Here is a 23,028-nt window from a genome sequence, read left to right on the forward strand (position 1 = left end):
TGGATGAGGAGAGAGACATGACCCATAGGCAAACGGCAGTTTATAAGGGTAAAAGGGGAAACCCGTGTTAGGATGAGGTGCTTGATTTTGACTGAGCACGTTAAATTAGGGCAACCGGAGGGGGCTTCTGACAGCTGGACCTTGTGGTCAGCCTCAGGAGGAGGAAGTGGCCGAATAAGGCGATAGACCTTGGTGGCCAGTTTTAGGGGTGCGATCTAGAGGTTTCTAGCAAGGCCGAGGGAATGGGGGAGAAGGGCAGGGCCTGCCAGAGCCACACGTTTGCCAGGCCAGAGATGGCCCGCGTCCCCCTTCACAACCCACCTCGGGAAGGAAAGAAGAAGCCACAGGGGACCCACCCACATGCTGTCCCCCGGGCGCCGAGACAGAGCTCCAGGGCTAGAAAAGGTGCCGGGGCCTCGGAGCGGCTCCGGATGGGCGAGTGCTCGGAGGGGAAGCTCGGTGCTCGGACCCTCGCGGCGACCGCGGATCCACCAAGACCGCCGCGAAGAGCGACCGCCGGACCCGGGCCTCCGACTTCCGGGCGGCGCTCGCGCGGCGCCGACTCATGACGTCACGGGCAGAGCGCGGCGGGCTTTTCGCGCGAGCGAGGCAAGGGAGGCGGCGCCGCGTCTGTCAGCGACTGCAGCGGCGCGGCTGGTCGGCGAGGCCAGGTACGTGCGGGCGCTCGCTGCGGGGTCGCAGGGGCCGTGGGGGACACGCCTGACATCCCGGAGGAGCCGCTCGACCCCCTCCCGGGCCGCCGCCGCCCGGCCCGGTTCCGCCCAGCTCCTTGCAGCCCCGGGCGTCCCTCCCACAGGGATCTGGCGCGTCCCCGCAGCCCGCTGCAGCGCTCTGTGCGGAGGTTCCTGGATTTCCTAACGTGTCCGTGTCAGCTCAGCTCCGTTACTAAGTGGACGTGATTCATTAATGTTAAGGACTCTTGTTGCTGACTCGCACCATAGCCACTTTCTGGTGCCTATGATGTCTCGTAGCCACTTGGTTTAAAGCACAGATCTAAACTGTCCCCATCCTCATGGTAAGTTCTGTTCTTGTCCCGAAAGATGGGCCTGAGGCAGTGTGGTTGGACAAACTTAGCCTGTCACCGAGAAAGCAACCCCGCGAAGTGTATTCTACTTTCTCTTTTGCAGACTTCTTCACCAAGCATCGGAGATTATACTGTAGAGAGAATGCCCATTGAATACAAAAGGAGACCAACTTTTTTTGAAATTTTTCAGGCGCGATGCCGCACAGCAGGTATTGGCGAGTTTTTATAAAACTTGGTAAATTAAGTAACATCGAGAAAATGTTTTTAATGAAGTCAAGGTGGGTGCTTGCTTTAAAAAAAAAAAAAATGAAACAAACACAGCACTTGGGAGGCAAAGGCAGGTGGAGCTCTGTGAGTTTGAGGCCAGCCTAGTCTACATATCGAGATCCAGGACAGCCAGGGCTGCATAGAAAGACCCTGTCTCAGAAACACAAACAAATGCTTCAGCTAGGTGTGATGGCTCACGTTTGTAATCCCAGGGGACTTGATGTAGAAGACTGAGCCAGGGGACCTAAATATGAGTTCAGAACCAGCTTGGGAATCTGCATGGGGAATTCTAGGATGGCCTGAGCTACAGAGCTTAGACCTAATGTTTTTTATAAAGTGGGGGATGAGAGGGACACTGGGATGTAGCTCAGGTAGGAGAGTACTTGCCTAGCATCTGGGTCTCTGGCTTTGTTCTTCAGCATCACTTCAACCAGGCATTAGCAGATGCCTGTAATCTCACCACTTGAGGAGTAGAGGCAGGAGGATCTGAAGTCGAAGGTCGTCCTCGACCACACGGTGAGCTCAAGGCCAGTAAGGGACACACGAGACTCTCTCTGAGTTGAACAATAAAGCAGCTCAGGACTTGACAGTTTTCTTTGTGCTGTAAACCGTTTGTGGAGTCATACATCTAGTTCATGTAGTCCTTTCCTGGTCAGCCGGGTGGTGTGGAATACCTACATAGATGGGAGATTAACACCAGTGGAAAGAATTGTTTTCACAGTGCTACCAGCAAGTCAGAAGCATTGATGATGCTACTGATGAGCAGTTGCCAGACCTTCTTTTAAGATTTATTTTGTATTGTTTGTCTGCATGTGTGTGTGTGTGTGTGTGTGTGTGTGTGTGTGTGTGTGTGAGAGAGAGAGAGAGAGAGAGAGAGAGAGAGAGAGAGAGAGAGAGAGAGTATATGCCCCTCTGTACAGGTGCCTGCAGAGGCCAGAAGAGGGCATCAGATGCCCTGGGATTGGAGTTACAGGTGGTTGTGAGGTGCTTGATGTGGGTACTAGGGAGTGAATTTGGGTCCTCTGCAAGAGCAGGAAACAACCACTGAGCCGTCTCTCCAGCCCCATTTGTCCTGTTTGAAGGACATCATCTTGCTAGGTAACCGTGGCTGATTTAAGACTTGCTGTTTGATGAGGCTGGTCTCAAACTTGCAGTGATCATCCTGCATATTGGGATTGCAGCGTGAGCAGCCACACCTGCCTCTGAATTAGATAGTGTAAGTTAAGTATTGACAGAGTGAGTGCTTGAAAAAGAAAATCACATCCATTAATATTGCAACTGATCTGATCCAATGAATCTTTTGAAGTTGGGAAGAAATCAGCCACTGTGAGCCCCTAGAAATGGTCGATTTCATTTTGAAAACTCACATTTCATCATTAGCAGCCAACTTTTCTTTGCTATGATGAGCTCACTGCATTCTTGAGAAAATGACTACCAAACTCTTCAGATCAGAACACTTGGTTGGTCTGGCTCATCAAAAGATGGCCTGTCTGAAAAGTGTACGGAGTTTTGCTCACAGCTCATCACAAGTGCTTTTCTGTTACACTTCCACCTGCAGAAATGCTGTATGCCCTTTGTTTCTCAGGAAATATTGGAAGGTTTGCTAAAGAGTTAGGCTTGGTCCCGTCAGTGGGTAAAAGTGTGTGCTACATCGGCCTGCTGTAGTATATGAAGGTAGAAGGACAGAAGCAGCTCTGCACAGTTGTCCTCTGACTCACACACACACACACACACACACACACACACACGCACGCACGCACGCACGCACGCACGTTAGCACATGCACACCCACACACATCATATACACAGAGGAACGAGATTTAAACATAAGCTTCATGTGGTTCATTTTGACTTTATCAGTGAGCCCCTGGCATTTCCCCCTCGGGTTGGTAGGAAAGCGCACGAGTTGGATCCACTGCCTCCATCACGGAGATGCATCACTTGTTTGCACACCTTATCCTTGTTCTGCTGGTGCAGGTGTTGACACTGAGAAAGGCGGGGGCACCATGGTCTAATTGTGAACGTGCATTGAACCTATTGAGTCCTCCTGAAACATGAGACTGCTGTGGAGGGTGGGCGGGCCGTGTAAGAGTCTTCTTCATACTTGGAAGTGTCTCTTTAGCCCGTGCTCGTAAAGAGATGGGTCATGCTGACAGAGTCTCCAAAATCATTGTTTTTTTAGCCTATGGAGTACATGCTTACTGTGAATAGTTTTGTTCCTTTTTTCCCCTGAATTGATGATTATTGTTAAGAAAGTAAAAAAAAAAAAAGGTAATATGGCTAAATTCTATCTCGTAACTTTTTTGAGATTAATGTTACTGTACTTTCAAATGAGTAGATTAATTATCTTGCTTAATGAGCCTTCAGGCAATCCACAGTCACAATTCCTCTTTTTCTTTTTCTTTTTTGTTTTCTGTATCTGGTATGATATAGATTATGGAGTCTTTCTTTCTTTCTTTTTTTTCCTTTGCTCTTTGAGACAGGGTTTCTCTGTGTAGCCCTGGCTGTTCTGGAACTTGCTCTGTAGACCAAGCTGGCCTTGAACTCAGAGATTTGTCTGCCTCTGCTCCCGAGTGCTGGAATTAAAGGCATGGACTGCCATGCCCAGTTTCCTCTTCTTTTTTTTAAGATAGGTTCCTGGGACTGGAGACATAGCTCAGCAGTTAAGAGCACTGGCTGCTCTTCTAGAGGCCCTGGGTTCAATTCCCAGTACCCACTTGGCAGCTCACAACTGTCTGTAACTCTAGTCCCAGGGTACCAAACATTATCAAACAGACATATGTTCAGGCAAAACACCAATACACATAAATAAAAAAAAAATTTTTTTTGAAGACAGTGTCCCCCTTTTTCTGTTAGTTTTTAGGATAGAATTTTACTATATAGGCAAGCTAGCCTGGAACTCATGACACTCCTCCTGCTATGGCCTCCTAAATGCTAGAATTACAAGTGTATGATCCCATACCCAGCTGAGAAATGGTTTTTATGTAGCCAGCCTCAGACTTAAGATCTTCCTGTCTCAGTCCCCAAGTGAGAGGATTACAGGTGTATACCACCATGCTCAGCTAGTCAAAATTTCAAGTTCTTTTTGTTTAGATTTTTTTTTTAAGATTTACTTATTATGTATACAGTGTACTGCCTGCATGTGTGCCTGCAGGCCAGAAAAGGCACCAGATCTTATTATAGATGGTTTTGAGCCAACATGTGGTTGCTGGGACTTGAACTCAAAACCTCTGCAAGAACAGCCAGTGCTCTTAACCTCTGAGCCACCTCATCAGTCCCTTGTTTTGTTTTTCTTTATGTCTCTAAACTTGTTTTGTGGTGGAGACAGACTGATGGGGCCATCAGAGGACAACTTGCAAGAGACAGTTCTCTGCTCCCACCATGTGGGTTCTGGTCATGAGCTGAGGTCTCCAGGCTTGGCAGCAAGCACCGTTACCTGCTGAGCCACCTTGCTGACATGAAGGTCTCAGAGTGTAGCCTGGGCTGTTTTCAAACTTGTAGTCCTCCTGCCTCAGACCTGCTGGGAGCTAGAATAACCTGTGAGTACAACCATGTCCTCTCCTTTATTCTTTACTGTGATTTTTGCACCTCCTTGGCATTTTTTTTTTTTTTTTATTGATTTTGCATGTATGTGTGCATGTGTGTGTGTGTGCACACAGGGTGAGAAAACAGCTTCCAAGTGTGGTTCCGACCCTGTCTCAGATGGTCAGGCACAGCATGAGTGGAGTCAGCTTTACCAGCCATCTTCTGTACCGTGGTCTTCATTGCTCATGAGTGTCTCTGTGTCATTGATGAAGACTAAGATGCGATTTTTGCTTTTCTTGCAGATTTAGGACCAATAAGCCTCAATTGGTTTGAAGAACTTTCTTCAGAAGCCCCACCATATAATTTTGAACCTCCAGAAGAATATGAATATAAGCCCCACAATTATGAACCACAGCTGTTTAAAACACCACAGAGGAAGACCTCTTACCATCAGTTGGCTTCAACCCCAATAATATTCAAAGACCAAGGTCAAACCCGACCACTAGACCAGTCGCCTTTCAGAGAATTAGGTAACTATAGCCAGATGTGGTGGCCCACGCCTTTAATTCCAGCACTTGGCAGGCAGAATCAGGTGGATCTCTGAGTTCGAGACCAGGCTGGTTTACATACAAAGCTTATGACAGCCAGAGCTACATGACAGCTAGAGAGACCCTGTCTCAAAAAGAAAAAAAAAAGTTAATTATAGGTTAAACTTGGGCCAATCATGCATTGTGATGGAGGGGATGTGAGCTAGATCTTCAGGCAAAGTTGTGTGTAAAGTCACAGCTCTGTGATAAACTGAGTTTTGTTGTGCTAATCAGTCTTTCTCGTCTCTTTCCTGGCTGAAGAATGGAAATGGTGGAAATAATATGTGATAGGTTTGGATTCATTGAAAGAATTTCAATATTTAATCAATGCTTCTTTTCTGTCCTCCTATGATTAATATGCTAAGTATTAATAAATTAAGATTTTTCTGAATTATGACTTTGATATTTAAAAAAGCCTGTGACTTGTTGATGTTGACTAAGCTATATTTCTGCAAGTTATAATAGGATGGAGATTTCTTTAGATCAGTTTCTTGTGAGATTTCTTTAGATCAGTTTCTAGGTTTCTCTGACCTAGGTGCCAGGCGTTCGTAAGCACGTGTTTAGTAAGGTTGTACACTTATCCAGTCTGCGGAGTATTTATAGCCTGCTTGACATAGTACTCACTTTGCTTTATAGTACTGCCTCATGATATGCTCAGTGAGCATGTCAGGTGGTGTTGTAATTGCTATGGATATAGTAAAGGATGGAATTTCTACCTCAAGAAGTTCACAGAGTAAGTTCCAAGACAGCCAGGACTGCAACCCCAAAATGAGAGAGGGGATAGAGGAGGAGAGACAAACAGCATTTTTTTTCAGAGTAGTCAAATGGTTGGATACAACCAAAAGTGGAATGTGCAGGAATAGCATCTTACCAGCCAAGTCAGATGAAGCCATCAGGAGAGCGGGATAGTTTGGTAGTGTACGTGTTTATCACTTGATAATTTATTTTTATTTTATGTGCATTGGTGCTTTGCCTGCATGTCTGTGTGAGGGAGTTGGATTCCCTGGAACTAGAGTTACAGACAGATGTGAGCTGCCATGTGGGTGCTGGGAGCTGAACCTGGGTCCTCTGCAGGAGCAGCCAGTGCTCTTAACCACTGAGCCATCCCTCCAGCCCCAGCCCCACCACCACATTTATCACTGAAAGGCCCTAGTTTCGGTCTCCAGCACCCAAGAGAAGGAAGGGAGGAGGGGGGTTGTGGTCACGAAGGCCTTGTTTTCCCACTTTTATCAGCAGTCTGAAGTGGAATGATGACAGTTGCTCACGGCATGATCCGGTCAGATTGGCCTTGGTCGGTTTCCATTCAGTGTCTCCCTTTATTTTTCCCTTCCGTCGTGCCATAGCGTAGGGTGCACAGTTATCTCTTGAGATGCATTTCTGTAGGAAGTGTCAGCTCCCTGTACATTCTTTTTTTTTGTTCTTAAGTTCACAATCCACAGTGTCTACACCCTCACTGGATTATTTTACTGTTTCAGGGAAGATCGTTGCAAGTAGTCAACATAAAAATCACCGCAGAACGAAGGCCAAAATGGACCCCATGGTTGATGTTGCCAGTCCACCTCTGAGGTCTTGTCTCAGTGAGAGGTATGATGACCCTAGGATATACTTTATAAATACTTAATAGACATACATGTTGTATTTGTTTGTTTGCAAGGCCTGGTCTCACACTTCAATCCAGGCTGGCTTTGCACTCAAAATTTTCCAGCCTTAGCCTCCCACGAGGCTGGGGATTCTGTCTTGAACCATCATGCGCAACTCTTATTAAAATGTGTTTAAACATAACATTTTCTTGCATGTGTTTATTTCACAGAAATAAGCTGTCATCCAGATCGCTTTGGCTGAGTAACTCCCAGAAGAATTCTGTTTTTAAATAATGCATAATAAGTTCCTCAACTGAGTAGTTTTTATGGTAGAAACATTTACTTTGAGCCAGGCCTGGTAACCTACTTCTAAAATCCTAGCACTAGGGAGGCTGAGGCAGCTGGGTCATGGTGTAAGGTCATGGGCTACATAACAAGCCCTTGTCTCCAAAACCCTACAACACTAAGATGCACTGCAGAATGACCTCTCTGCTACTGCTGCGGTCCTTTTAACCTGCAGCCATTGTTTTATTTCGTCTAGCCCTCTTCCTCTGCGATGCACACAGCTTGTGCCACCAGGAGAAAAGCCAGGTACGAGCACAGCAGAGGCTCTTATTTTTATTGTCTACTTTAAATTATCCTGTCTACCTTTAGCCTCTGGGCTTTTCCTATTATCTGACTTCTGTAAATCTTACTCTTACTCTGTGGCTTGCTAGGTAGCTGGGTGGCTGGCCCCTGGAGTCCTCCTCCTGCTCTGGCTGCTACTTCTTTTCTTCTCCCAGATCTCTCCCCCTATATATTCTCTCTGCCTGCCAGCTCCCCCCCCCATCCTTTCTCCTGCCTTGCTGTTGACTGTTCAGCTCTTTATTAGACCATCAGATGTTTTAGACAGGTACAGTAACCAGCTTCACAGAGTTAAACAAATGCAACATAAACAAAAGTAACACACCTTTAAAAAAAAAAAAAGTAACACACCTTAAAGTATTCTACTACGGAGGTGAGCATTAGATCCCCTGGACCTGGAGTTACAGGTGATTGTGAGCCACCGATTGTAGGTGCTGGGAACTCAGGTCCTCTGCAAGAGCAGCCAGTGCAGCTCTTCAGTGCTTCAGCCCCCTGGTTTTTGTAGGTTATAGAAATGTTAATAAAAGTCTAACAGGTTTCTCTTTTTTCGCCTGCAGTGGTGCGTGGAAGTTTATTTTCTACACCAAAAATTGAGGAGGTAAATGTTCTGCTTGGATTACTTACAGTATGTAAGTTGAGAATGTGAGAGTTAACTTTATTTATTTATTTATCTATTTATCTATTTTTGGTTTTTTGAAACAGGGTTTCTCTGTGTAGCTTTGCGCCTTTCCTGGAACTTGCTCTGTAGCCCAGGCTGGCCTCGAACTCACAGAGATCCTCCTGCCTCTGCCTCCCAAGTGCCGGGATTAAAGGCGTGCGCCACCACTGCCCGGCGAGAGTTAACTTTAACTTTGAGAGTTGCAGATCTGCACTTTGCATACTGTCTCACAGAGGCATTAGTGATAAGTAAAATGTGAATGAAAAAAAAAAAATCATCAGTGTTCTGTAAATAAACTGTTGTCTTTCTTTGTAGGCTCAGACACCCAAACCTATCTCTGAAAGTCTCGGAGTTGAGGTGGATCCTGATATGTCTTGGTCAAGTTCGTTAGCCACACCACCAACGCTGACGTCCACTGTGCTCCTAGGTAAGGGCAGATGTGTGCTGTACAGGAACGGGGCTCCGAGGTCAAGTTGTCATCGCTAACCTTGTGTTAGAAAGAAAACATGGGAGGGCTGGAGAGACGGCTCAGGGGTGCCAGCATTTGGTTCAGTTCTCAGCTCCCACGTGGTGGCCCAAAACTGTCCAGAATAATTCCAGTTCCAAGCCAGGTAGGCGGTGGTGGCACAGCACACACCTTTAATCCCAGCATTGGGGGTGGGGGGGAGGACAGAGGGAGGCGGATCTCTGAATTCAAGGCTAGCCTGGTCTACAGGGCAAGTTCCAGGATAGCCAGGGCTACACAGAGAAACCCTGTCTCAGAAAATAAAATAACTCTAGCTCTAAGGGATCTGATGTCCTCCTCTGGCTTCCACAGACTCCTATCTGCATGTGGTGCAGGAACGTACATGCAGACAAAACACCCACATACATAAAATAAAAGCAAAGGTTAAAAAAGTAAGTAAACGTGAAAGATAACTCAGACGTTACCGTGTGCTGATGTGTCTGTAGTTCAGAATAATTTTCTTCTGTTTTGTCTAAAATGCCGACAGTCTAAATGACAGTGTAGCACTGTGTCATCTCTATGATTACTTCGTGTGCACATTTAATCACAGTGTGTAGCCATGTTGTGTAGATGTGCTCCTTCACAAGACACTGGTGCTCCTCCGATTAGGAGTGTATAGTCAAACCACACCTCTTTATTACTGTAAGTTTTTATCCTGTGTGTGGAGTCCGCACGTGTGCTAGTGCCCCAGCACTGGTGTGGGCGTCAGAGGATGACTTTCAGGATCACTTCTCTTCTTCTGCCGAACAGGTTCCAGGGATCGAGCTTAGGTAACGGTCAGGCTCGGCAGCAAGTGCTTCACCCTCAGAGCCGCCTTGCCAGCCCTCGACTTTTTTTTTTTTTTTTTTCTTTTTTTTTTTTTTTTTTTTTTTTTTTTTTTTTTTTCACACCTCACAGCCGACAGCTCTCAGCCACTAAACGACACAACACCCACCCCACTCACCACCACTTTCACCAGCTCACTCTCGCTCACTCTTTCCTCATTACCGGCCTTGTTCACTTCGTTTTGTCTCAGATGTGCTACTTACCAAAGAGCGCATGTGGGCGGGGTTGTTTCCAACAAGAAGGCAGTCTGTCTGTCAAGTGTGGTGTACAGTATGTAATGCAGTACAGCTAAACTGGATTTCTCTTTCACAGCCCGAGATGAGGAAGCGCGAGGAACTGTGTTTCCTGAAGACTCTCCTGCTGTAAGTCAGGGTCAGCCTGGTGATGCTCAGGACATTCCTCATTCAGAATACCTGTGCTTGGTTTTTTAATGCTTTAAGATGTGTGTGTGTGTGTGTGTGTGTGTGTGTGTGTGTGTGTGTGTGTACATATATACATACAGCCAGGGCTACACAGAGAAACCTTGTCTCAAAAAAAAAAATTTTTTTTTTTTTTAATTCTCTGAGGTGGCCATGCATGTATATATTTTGATCATACTCACCTTTTCTTCCTCCTCCAGTTCCCCCATGATCCTCTCCAGCATGACCCACTCCCAACTTCATGTATTCTTTTTCTTTCATTTTAAAATGATGCCCTGAATCCAGTTAGTGCCCCTGGATGCACATGGGTGTGGGACCACGCAGTGGAGGATGAGCAGCCTACCAGCGGCCATACCCTCCACCCAGATGACTCCCTTCCCCACTAGCCATGAACTACCATAGCTCCTCAGCTGCTGTTTGTTGTTGTTTTGGTTTGGGTTTGTTTTTATTTTTGTCTTAGGCTTTTGCTCTGCAGCCCTGGCTAGGCCTGAAACTGGTGATATAAATCATTCCGGCCTCAAACTTGTAGTCCTCCTGCCTCTGCTTCCCCAGTGCTAGGATTATATGTGTGTGTCACTATGCCCCAGCTGTCCTGTGTTTTTTAAAACTACAATTTATAATTTTCCTAAGCTTCTGAGAATGTTTCTAAACCTGATCTCATATGTAATTTCTTCCTACAAAATTTTTCTGTCTTTCTGTTTGGTAACATGCACATATAAGTGCAATGAAAGGGTTATACTAATTAATGATTTTGAAAATAATTTCAGCAGGTTTTGAAAAGCTACTTTTCCAACCGCAATGAAAGTCTGAAAAAGAATGATAGATCAGTTCCCTCCGACAGCCAAAACAAAACCCAGGGGGAAGCTTTCAGTCACAGTAAGTATTTCTGTTCAGTTGAGCTACTGATCTTAATGGATACCATTTGTTCTTTTCTTCGGAGAAACGCCACTGCTTTCCTTTCTGACCTCTGACAATGGCCACAGAAGATAGAAACTAGCTTCATAGATTTTATTCCTCGCTGTAGTAATAGACTTGATTGGCTACATCTGAGATGATCGTTCTCAGAATACTAAATTGAAGAGATAGCACTTTCAAAGGTGACCCTTAGTTGTGTAGATCTGACAAAAGATGTATTAGAGACTGGAGTCTGAGTAAAGACTGTCGGCATGCTGGGATCGGGTTTTAGGAGAACAGTGACTGTAGCTAGAGTTTTCCTGCCTGGCCCACAGTCAGGACAAATCTTTGTCACCCACCAGTCCCACAGCCACTCAGACCCAACCAAGTAAACATAGAGACTTATATTGCATACAAACTGTATGGCTGTGGCAGGCTTCTTGCTAACTGTTCTTATAGCTTAAATTAATCCATTTCCATAAATCTATACCTTGCCACGTGGCTCATGGCTTACCAGCATCTTCACATGCTGCTTGTCCTGGTGGCGGCTGGCAGTGACTCTGACTCAGCCTTCCACACTTCCCAGAATTCTCCTCCTTGTCCCGCCTATACTTCCTCCTGCCTGACTACTGACCAATCAGTGTTTTATTTACTAATCAATCAGAGCAACACATTTGCCATACAGAACATCCCACAGCAAGTGACTTACCAGAAAAAGAGTCAGAATAACCCCTGACTGCAGAGTTGTGTGTTATTTAATATGAATCATCTCTGAGAAGAATTGTGAGATAATATAAAGAATATGGTTGCATTATAAATGTTATAATGTGCTTTTGTTTTGAATTGTAACAGGATTGGGGAAAATGTTAGGGGATTCATCTGGCAAAACAAACAGCTTCAAAGACTGCCTTAGAAAGTCAGTGCCAAATGTTCTAGAAGATGGGGAGGCAGCCGCGTATACTTCTGAAGAAGATAGTTTCTCCTTATGTTTTCCTAAGCACAGAACCAGAAATCTACAAAAAATGAGACTGCGCAAGACCAGGAAGAACATTTTCAGTGAAGTAGGAACTGATGAGTTAAGTGAGGAAGCCAGAAGACGAGCTGAGGAGACACAGCCATTTGCACTTGAAATCGAACCTCGCGATAGTGACCCCTTAGCCCCCGATGTGATGCAGCAGAAGCCCTCTGACAGCCGCCGAAGTGAGGAGCGCTGCCAGGCGCCTGTGCGGCCCCCAGACAGTGGGTGGTCTCAGCTAGCCCTCTCCGGGCTAACTGGAACCCAGCCGGGAGAAAAACCTCCACTTCCTATTTCTTCTTGTAACCAAAGTAGTTCAGAAAAAGACTTCATAGATATGAAGAAAGAAGGTATTGGCTCTGATACTTCAGAAAACTCTCTGCCTCATATTTCTAGTTTTCCGGAACCAGAAAAGATGTTCAGTGAGAAAACTCTGGGAGGTGAGGAACACGGACAGCGCCTGGAAATACAGGAGGACCGCATTGCAGGGGAGCAGGCAGAGTCTGGAACTGGTCAAGCAGCCTGCCTCTTCCAGAGCATCGGGAAGTCGGTATTCCAGATGAGAGAGCCTCTTGACCAGTCTCCGGGCACGGTTTTCTCAGAGAGTGCGGCCAGCTCGGCCTGTACAGAAGAACCCGGAGCCTCTGCAGGTGGCCAGGGACTGTGTGCTGTGTGCTGCTCAGAGAGAGAGGATTCTTTGTGTCCTGGTTCGGTGGACACCGGGAGCTGGCCAACGCCTCTCACTAACACGTCTGCAGCTGTGAAACACTCGGGCTTAATATCCACTCTAAAAAGTAGAAGGAGAAGGTTTATTTACTCTGTAAGCGGTGGTGCGTCTCATCAAGGAGAAGCAGTGCAGGCAGGCGGGCAGGCCGAGCTCACTACCCCTTCAGCTCCGTTTAGCAAGTCGTTAACCATTCACTTTACAAAGCGGATTCAGGTACTCCTCTGTTCTTCTAGCGTGTGCATAGTTTTATGGATGAGATTACGTTCTCTCATTTGAATGTGTGATTTTTAAAGTTTTTTAAAGAAATACCTGCTTTCTCTCTGCGGTCTTGTAGGCCTCGTGTTAATCTCAGACTTTCTTATATACGTTATGGTTGAGACTTTGGGTTCAGGGCTTGGCAGTGTGTTGATCAGGCTTGTTGGATCCTTTTGCCCTGTGTGTACCGTTAGCTTTGTCTGTTTTAGTATTACCATGTGTATGTGTGGGGCATATGCAGGGCACGGGTGCATGGATGGAGGTCAGTGGAGAACGTGTGTGACCTACCACGTGGGTCCTCGGGTCCTCAGGCTTCATGGCAGACGCCTCTACCCACTGAGCCATCGTGCCATCCGTCCATGTTTTGTGCTTTCTGCTGGCTTTGAGCTTGGCTAATCCTCCTGCCTTAGGCTCCCAAGGAGTTGGGACCACAGACATACACCTCTGTGTCCTGCTTCATGGCTCCTGAGTCAGCTTTCTGTCCATATACATTAGGAACCTGACCACTGAACTCCTGCTTCAAAGTATTTATTATATACAAATTGGATAACTAAAATTGGTGTTCACTTGGAGAGCTGAAGCAGGAGGGTCATTTGAACGTAGGAATTCAAGGACAGCCTGGGGAACATAAGGGCGATCTTTTGCCTCCACTCCACCCCTCCCGCCCACCACCCAGAGTCAGTTTTATCTCCCCACGAGAAAATGTAAGTGGCTTGGTGAATGGGCTGGTGGTCTAGAGGACTGGAGAGCTGTTTGCACTCCAGGGACCTGCCTGCCTCTGTTCCCCATCCTACAGCACTGGGCTTGACAGGTACACACTGCCACACCCCGCTTTTTATGTGGGGACCTGTGGGTCTGCATGGCAGGCACTTTACTGATTGAGCAATCCTCTCAGCCCTTCATCTAGAAACTCAGTAACTTCAAAATGGTGACTGTGGGCTTCTGTGTCGAGTCTGTTTATGGCTCTTGCTCATCCTGTGCTGTTTACTTTAAACACTTTAACATGGCAGAAGCATTGAGTGTGTGCCATTAGTAGGTCTTTAACCCGTTCTGTCACTCTGTGTTCTTACGTTTAGGTTTATCAGATTCTTCTGTCAAAGGGAGCTGTTTGCAGGATGATCCTGAAGAGCCATCTTCGTCCTTGACCTACTCTTTTGTGACTGCTTCTGATACAGAAAGCAGTTACACTAACATGTTGATATCTCAGGATCTCAATGGCAAAGCCGCAGTAGTCAGTGGAGAAAAGCTGCGGCCATGTACAGCCCTGGAAACTGATTGTCTGCTGTGCGTGCCAGAAAACCAGTGTGAAGATGATCAGAAGAGCCCAGAAGTTTCAGATGGAAAAGAAAGCGTCCTGGTGTCAGCATGTCGTCCTGCAGCAGGTGCAGCAGGTGCAGCAGGTGCGGCAGGTGCAGCAGCAGTGCAGCCCAGCGGCATCAGCTCTGCAGTACAGGAAGACCCTGCCGGTGGCCGCAGCAGCACAAGTTCTCTTAAAGGACCGCCCAGCTTGAAGGGGCCCCTGTCCCAGCCAGTTGTGGTTTCCAGAGGAAGAGTGTCGTGGGACGTGCCAGAGAAGCTGCGGTGTGAGAGTTGTAAAGACGGTAGTGACTTAAGCAGACACATTTCCTCGGGGGACAATTGTAAAACCCCACCTGGAAAACATGTAACAGAAGCGTCCCCTCCAGTGAAGTCCCAGTTCAGTCAGAATACAAATCTGGCAGTCATAAAAAAGGACCGAGAAGAAACGCTTTTTATTGCAGAAGTAGCAGTCAATATAAGTTCTGAACTTTTCCCAGACAGTGAGAGTAGTTTTGCCTTTCAGGTAACTCAAGAAAGTAATAAGTCTGCTTTAGGAAGGACCGTGGGACCGCAGGAAGAAGACCTCAGCCAATCAAGCGGGCCTCATCTCAAGAGTGCTCCCACAGCAGCAGACGGAGACATGGGTGACGAGCAAACAGCCCGTGCCTTGACTACAAAAGCCTCAGATTCCTCAGCTCTGGTCCATGCGTGTTCAAAGAAGAGTAGAAATACCACAGAGCAGCATCTGAAAGGAACTGCAGACAAGGATTTAGAGTTGAATTCCTCACTGGATGTGAAATCAGATGGGACCGATGGGTATACAGACAAATGGTCAGGATTCTTGGATCCAGTTTTTAGCCATAATTTTGGAGGTGGCTTCAGAACAGCTTCCAATAAAGAAATAAAACTTTCAGAACATAATATCAAGAAAAGCAAAATGTTCTTCAAAGACATTGAAGAGCAGTATCCCACTAGGTTAGCTTGTGTTGACGTTAATGCCACACCATTAGCCAACCAGAAGAGACTGAGTGAACCTTCCACGTTAGATCTGCAGCCAGTTACTGCTGTGTCTGCACATTCTCAGAGTCGGGCATCTGGTTCTGGTGAAGATACTCACACATCACCTCAGGTGTTATCTTCAAAGCAAGATTTCCATTCGAATCACAATTTAACACCCAGCCAAAAGGCAGAAATTACAGAACTTTCTACTATCTTGGAAGAATCAGGAAGTCAGTTTGAATTCACACAGTTCAGAAAGCCAAGCCATGTAGCACAGAATAATACACCTGAAGTGCCTGGAAACCAGCTGGTTGCCATGCGAACGGCTTCTGAGGAGTGGGAAGATGTTGATCTTCATCTCACAGGGGCTCCCTCCTCCTCCTCCTCCTCCGTAGGTCAGCCAGCTCCCAGCAGGAAATGTGGAGGTTCTGTTGGAGGTCGACAAAGCTTCCCTTGCCTGTTGAAAGGCAGTTGTAACAAGAGTACCTCTCGTTTCTTAACGAATGTAAATGAAATGGCGTGTGGGGGATTTCAGTCTGCTCGGGGCACAAAGCTTAGTGTGTCTAGTGAGGCTCTGCAGAAAGCTGTGAACCTGTTCCGTGACATTGAAAGTGTTAGTGAGGAGACCTCTGCCAAAGCAGACCCCAGAGCTTTCTCTTCAAGTGCACGGCATGATTCTGTTGCGTCACCGTTCAAGATAAAGAAACAAAGCAGTGATAAAAGTTTTGATGGGAAGACTAGTAAGTGCCAAGTGACATTACAAAATAATGCTGAAATGACTACTGGTTTTTTTGTTGACAAAAATCCTGAAAATGGTGGAGGAAATACAAAATGTGAAGATACCAGCTCTCCTGGTTCTCGGAGAAGTGCTTATAAAGTAGAGCGCTCTGAGGGCAGGAAACCCAGTACAGGTGGCACAGTTCATATTCATAAAGATGACAGGGACTTACCACGAGCTGCTGATCAGGGCAGTAAGTATCCTGAGTCCTGTACCCAGTATGTGAGGGAGGCAAACACTCAAATTAAGGAATGTGTATCAGATTTAACATGTTTGGAAGCCATGAAAGCCGAGGAAACGTGCTATATTCAGTCTTCAGATAAAGAACAATTACCTCCAGGTAAGAAGGAACAGAGTATAAAAGATTTTAATATATCCTTCCAGACTGCAAGTGGGAAAAATATCAGAGTCTCCGAGGAGTCATTAAATAAAAGTCTGAATATTTTTAATCAAGAAACAGAAGAATTGATCATATTTTCAGATTCTTTGAATTCTAAATTTCACTGTGGCAAAAATAAAAACAAAATGGACATTTTGTGTCCCAAGGAAATTACCAGTATTAAAAAACTACCAGTATTTGAAGAGCATTTCCCAGTTGGGACTGTCAGTCAACTACCGACTCTCCAGCAGCATCCTGAATGTGAACTAGAAAGTAGGAGAGAACCTACTCCATTGGGTTTTCATACAGCTAGTGGGAAAAAAGTCAGAATTACGCAAGAATCTTTGGACAAAGTGAAAGACCTTTTTGATGAGACCCAATATGGTAGGGAAACCACCAGTTTTAGTCATCGAGGATCAAAATCCTTGAAGGACAGAGAGAACTCCAAAGAAGGGCTTGCATTAGCATGTGAGAGAATTGAAATACCTGCCTCAAAGTGTGAAGAAATGCAGGAGGAGAGCTCTGTCTCTAAGGAGGCCGCAGTGCCACCCACGCAGAGTGATCATCTGTGTGGGCAGACTGCAGACCTCAGGACATCAGATGGGACCTCTTCTAACGCTGAGGCTCATGGAAACACAGACAGTGAAGGAGAACAAAGTCCTACAACCTGCTGCGTGAGTCAGTCGTCCCACTCGGCACAGGATGCTGTGCTGGCATGTGACACAGGACACGGTGGAGAAACTGGTGTCACTGAGTCTTCTCTAGCCAAAGGCAGAAAAGGGCTCAGAGAAGGCCTGGGTGATAAGCTTGAAAAGAGAAATGCTGCCGGAGTTGAGTGTGTAAAGGGACACACTGAAGGCCATGCTGGAAATGCCTTGTGTGAGCATCCCCTCGACAGTATCAGAAATGCAGTTGGTACAAATCGTGTCTCTGAAAATCGACCTTCAGCTCTCTTTGGTGACCCTAGCGTGTGTCACAGCTGTCCAGCCCATTCTAGTTTTTGTTATTGTGATAACAGGCGTAACGACTTGGGATATTTCTCAAAAAACAATGTTGATTCTGATGCTCAGCCAGACATGAAGAGAGCTGAAAACAATGCCATTTTCCCCAGCGTGTCTGCTACAAAAGAAGTAAGTACACACCCACAAACTGTAAATGAAGATATCTGTGTTCAGAAACTTGAGACTGACTCTTCACCATGTGCAAATAAAAATGCAGCCATTGACTGGGCTCCTCCAGATTCAAGGAGCTGTAAGCTAAGCCCACCTGTGGTCATTACAGCTCATTCGAAAGAAACCGTAAAAACAGTGGAAGATATACTCACAGATAACTGCAATAAAACAATTAAACAAACCACAAAGAGTAAACCAGATTCTTGCCAGACAAGCTGTCCTAAAGCATTGGATAATTCAGAGGATTTTATATGTTCTAGCTCTTTAGATGATGACTCACCTAAGACTTTTGTTTGTACCCAAAATGAACACATTGTACAGCATAAGCAAAGTGTGTGTGGACTGGAGAGAGCTCAAATACCTCCTGCTAATTTGGGAGCTTGGGATAGGTGTAAATCTGTAAGGGAGCTCCCCCGGGCAGCCTGTGCTTCAGGCAGTTGCGGGGTTTTTAGCACCGCAAGTGGAAAAACTGTACAGGTATCAAATGCTTCATTAGAAAAGGTGAGACAAGTGTTCTCCAAGGTGGATGATGGTGCTGAGCAGCCACCTTCCATGGTGTCTCTGGACCACTCTGGGAAAAGAGAAAACTCCGTGGCGCATCACCCCGAGGCTGTATCGTCACTCCCAAAACCCTTCCCAAGCAATGCCAGTTCATCTGTCTTCTCTGGATTTAGTACAGCCGGTGGGAAGCGGGTCACAGTTTCAGAAAGTGCCTTACACAAAGTTAAGGGGATGTTAGAGGAATTTGATTTGATCAGGACTGAACATACTCTCCAGCATCCATCTACTTCTGCAGATGTATCAAAAATACTTCCTCAGCCTTGTGTTGGAAAGAGAACCCCAGAATACCCTGTAAACTCTAAGTTGCAGAAAACCTACAATGATACATTCAGTTTACCAAATAACTATAAAGAAAGTGCTTCTTTAGGCAGTACTCACTCTGTTGAAGTTTCTCCCCAACTCTCTCAGTTTAAGCAAGACACACAGTCGGCATTAGGAACCAGAGTGTCCCTTAAGAAGGCTTATCTCCTGGAAAAAGAACAAACCTTACCTCAGAACATAAAAACAGAAACCAGTCAAATGGGAGCTTTTTGTGATGTTCCGGTCAGCTCTACTTCTGCTAAAGAGCCAGAGAACTGTTTTGAAACAGAAGCAGTGGAGATCGCCAAAGCTTTTATGGAAGATGATGAGCTGACGGATTCTGAACCAAGTCATGCCAGATTCTCTCTGCTTACCTGCCCCCGGAACGAGGCTCTGTTAAGTCTGAGAACTAGGAAAAGAAGAGGCGCGGAGGATGGTGCAGTTGGTAAGGATTCACTACTGTGCTCTGTTGGTCTGGGCTCAAGGGTTCCGGCCTCTGTCGTCTCATGAGCTACAGTGTTTATAAAGACCTTTTTTCTCTTTGTAGAGTTTGGAGGACAGTGGTTTTGCACTTGATATCTATAAGTCTGTACCAACAGGTCGTATTTTAAGGATCTTTAGTGTATTTTCAGAGATGGCTAGTAGTTACAGTTGAGAAATTATGCTAAGAAGTTTGATTTTCCACAAAGCTGGTGTAATGTTACCATTTCCCGTGTGTGGCAGTTAGGAGCTGGTTTCTAGACTAGCGCTGTGACTTTCTGAATTCTGGCTACTGCTTAGTTACAGTCCTCTCATGTCACTCATTTCTCTGAGCCTGTGTCCCTCTCCATAAAGTGTAGCTAGTACCTCTCACAAGAATTGTCAAAACACACTTGTGCTTCATACTGCCGGGTTTGATAGCCGTAATACCAGCATTCAGGAACCTCAACAGGAGGATTGCCTTAAGTTCAAGTCAGCCTCAAAAACATCCATCCATTAATTGATTAAATTTTTTAAATCACAAAATTTAAAATAAGTTACTTAACAATGAACCTGACACATTACTTATCTATGCAGAACTTAGTGTTTGCTTGTTTCCCTCAGAAATACTCTAAAAGCAGTTGTATTAATAAATATTGCCCTATTCTTTTTCAAAACTCCTTATTTTATATATGGGTGTTTTTCTTGCATGTATATCGATACACCATGTACATGCCTGGTGCCCACCAAAAGAGTGGATCCCTGAGAGCTGGTGTTACAAAGGGTAGCAAGCTGCCACGTGGGTGCTGGGAACTGAACCTGGGTCCTCTGGAAGAGCAGACAGTGCTCTTAACCACTGAGCCATCTTCCCAGCGGGCCAACTCCAGGTCCTACTCTTAATGCCATTGGACAGTATTCTAATTTCTCTTTTAAGTACGTATCCAATGACATATGAAAGTACTAGGTTAGTCCGAAAAGTGCGGTTTTGGTCGTGTCTGAGGCTAGAAGGAATCTTAAGTATGGAGTCAGCTGACACCCAGTCACAATAGATGATGTCAAAACTAACGCCCCCTTGGGAGGACTGAAACAAGCTGCGGCCTCGGAGTGCCCATCTCTCTTCTTCTCTAGCCCCATCCTGTGGCGGGGGGTGGGGTGGGGGTGGGGTGGGGGGTGGGGTGGGTGGAAGTCAGCTCACAACAAGCCTCCCTGCCAGACACAGGTTCACCACATCAAGTAGTCTACAGGTTTGCTCTGTGTGAGCAAATTTAACAAGACTTAAACTGTGGGGTTTGGTTTCTTCTTCATTGCTTAACATGTATGAGTCAGTACTTTTAGTGTTAAAAAGTGAAATCTGGGCTTTTAAAAGGTAAAACTGGCATAATCACAACCATGTATGGAATTTTCTTTGTAGGACAACCCCCAATTAAAAGAAGTTTGTTAAATGAATTCGACAGGATAATAGAAAATCGAAGAAAATCCTTAAAGCCTTCAAAAAGTGCTCCAGATGGTAAATTTGTTTTTATTCGTATCTTCCCCTCACCACGTGCTCTGATGTTACTCTTAAACTCTCTCATAGTTCTTGTGTCTGCAGAATGCTTTCATGTTACACGTTCATCCGCCTTATTTGTTCCATGGATGGTTCATCCATGATGCCTAGTAGGGCACCGAGAAAGCTCTAATTGTCAAGGGTAGGCTGCTTACCAAATAGTGACTTTAAATGTAAGGAAACTGCTAAGTGACTCACAGCAGTTTGTCAAAGGCAGTCTTTTTAAGTCACGTCCCGGCTACCAAATGAGGTGGGCTTTTTTTCCCTTAGTTTTTCGAGACAGGGTTTCTCTGTGTAGCTTTGGAGCCTCTCCTGGATCTCACTCTGTAGCCCAGGCTGGCCTCGAATTCACAGAGATCCGCCTGGCTCTGCCTCCCGAGTGCTGGGATTAAAGGCGAGCGCCACCACTGCCCATCGAGGTGGTAATTTTTAGTCCTGATTTGACTCATCTTTCAACTCACTGCGTACAGTTGATTCTTCTCCTCTTCTTCTTTTTTTTTTTCAAAAAAAAACATTTATTTTCTGTGTGTGGGGTATGTGTGTGTGTGTGTGTGTGTGTGTGTGTGTGTGTGTGTGTGTGTGTGTGTGTGTGTGTGTTTACCGGTGCAGGAGTCTGTCTGCATATGATGCAGTGCCTGAAGAGGCCAGGGCCATCAGGTCCCTGGAGGTGGAGTTACCTTTAGTAGTGTTCTGGGAACTGAACTCAAGGTCCTGTGCAATAGCAGTCCAGTACCCATGCGTCATCTCCCCATGCGTCATCTCCCAGCTCCGAGTTGACAACCTTTATTACCCAACGTGATCCACTATTGTCAGTGACATTGCTCCTTAGTCTGAAAAGTCTTACTTATTAGAAAATGTACAGAACCAGATACAAACTTCCCTAAATTTTACTTGTTGGTTGAAAGCTCAATTTTACCTCAGGCAAAAATACTGTTACTGTCCTCCTTGTAGTCATAACCTTATTTCATTTGTTCTAAAAAAAAACCTTGGGCTAAAAAACCTCGGGCTGGTGAAACTGTTCAGCTGGTGACGTGTGTTCAATCCCTGTGACTCACGTTTTAGGACAGACTGACTTCCAAAAGTTGTCCTATTATCTTCAGCTGCACACCATCACACACGTACACGTGTGCACATGCACTCGCACACGCACACACTAACGAGTAGAATCAGTTCTAGAAAGACCAAAGTCTGAGTAACCTGTTTCTTCTAATTCTCTCAGGTGCCCATGGTAAGCTCTGGCCAGAAAAAGTAGGTGCTGAGTCTCAGCCCAACTGAAACTAGACTGTCTTGAGCTAGACGGGCATCTGTAGGAAGATATACCAGCAGCGCAGAGGGTCTCGGACAGTGAACAGACATGTAACAGTGTGATATGATGGCAGGTCCTTTTAAGAGCAATGTGGGCACTCGCCCTCTGTTCCATAGACCTTGATACACGCCTTCCCACAGAATAGACGTAATAGTTTCAAATTCACGACATACATATATGGAGACATAAGAATTCTTTGCCATTTTTGTCCTTATGTTATAAGTCTGTAAAGATGTATCATCATTGTGCTGTGTTCAGCTGTCAGTCAGGATGATTTTGCATGTGCAGAACTGATAGTTAGGTTAAATTGACTTGTTTCCAGCTTTAGGATTTTCTGGGGCGGGGTTCCTTTGGTTTTCCGTTGGTTTGGTTTGTTTTTTGTCTCTAATGTGTATGGGCATTTTGCCTGTACATATATATGTGCACCGTGTGTGTGCCTGGTGTGTGTAGAGGTCAGAAGAGGGCATCAGATCCCCTGTAACTGGAGACAGTTGTGAGTCACCGTGTAGGTGGTGGGAACTGAACCCTGGTCCTCTATGAGTACAGGCAGTGCTGAGCCGTCTCTCCAACCCCAGTTTTGTTAGTCTTTAACCTTACGTGTGAACAAACAAAACACTGGCATACCTCATTCAAAAATCCTGTGCAAAGGTAGACTTGGAGGAGTCTTAACTCCACCCCAGTCACACGCCAAGCTGTTTTCCAATCTCCCCACCTCTTCTCAATGGTTTTCAGTTTATTCTTGTAGGCAGTCTCTAATAACATCTCTCTGCATTATTGTGCTTTGCTTTTGGGGGGGGGAATGCTGTTTTTGTTGTTGTGGTGGTGGTGGTGATGGTGGTGGTGGTTTGACAGTCTCCATAGAGAAATATGGAGTTGCCAGTGCCAGCTATATTTCAGGGTATTGAGAAAAGTTTTCGATTAGCTATGATCGTGCCTCAGCTAACCCTCACTGACCCCGATACTGCCACTCTGCAAAGCTAGATGGAATATGCTGCTTGATGACTATGGAAATGTCTTTCCTGTTCATTTGCATGGTTACGTGGTTACATTCTGGATGGTGTGACTCTCTCCTAGTTTATTCGGCTAATCCCCAGTTAGTGAGCAAACTGGAGGCCTCAGAGCTCTAGATTACACATTAGAATGAATACTGTCTAAAGCTTTGCTTCTGAACCTTCATAAACCCAAACGTCAGAGCTGAGACTGACGCTGGCCTCAGCTAACTGTAATGATGGCTAGCACCGCTGTACTAGGTTTCTGAGGTTTGAAATGCGGATTAGCTGGTTTATCGTTATAATTAGTTTGC

The 23,028-nt window shown here is 45.7% G+C and overlaps 1 protein-coding gene and 1 pseudogene across 1 annotated transcript in view; one reads left to right on the plus strand and one right to left on the minus strand.

The window, feature by feature from the left end:
* Positions 1-697: 697 nt before the first annotated feature.
* Positions 698-23,028, plus strand: part of Brca2 (BRCA2 DNA repair associated) — a 41,923-nt gene continuing 19,592 nt past the window's right edge. The window contains 13 exon segments of the mRNA XM_028878085.2: positions 698-1,036; positions 1,149-1,254; positions 5,140-5,367; positions 6,900-7,008; positions 7,546-7,595; positions 8,186-8,226; positions 8,602-8,713; positions 9,929-9,978; positions 10,806-10,911; positions 11,782-12,854; positions 12,857-12,884; positions 14,003-18,859; positions 20,285-20,380. Coding sequence (XP_028733918.2) covers positions 1,188-1,254; positions 5,140-5,367; positions 6,900-7,008; positions 7,546-7,595; positions 8,186-8,226; positions 8,602-8,713; positions 9,929-9,978; positions 10,806-10,911; positions 11,782-12,854; positions 12,857-12,884; positions 14,003-18,859; positions 20,285-20,380 — 6,817 coding nt within the window. The 5' untranslated portion in view covers positions 698-1,036; positions 1,149-1,187.
* LOC114699172 lies at positions 22,578-22,704 on the minus strand (annotated as a pseudogene).

The sequence above is a fragment of the Peromyscus leucopus genome, chromosome 23, assembly GCF_004664715.2.
Source record: "Peromyscus leucopus breed LL Stock chromosome 23, UCI_PerLeu_2.1, whole genome shotgun sequence".
NCBI classification, from domain to species: Eukaryota; Metazoa; Chordata; class Mammalia; order Rodentia; family Cricetidae; genus Peromyscus; species Peromyscus leucopus.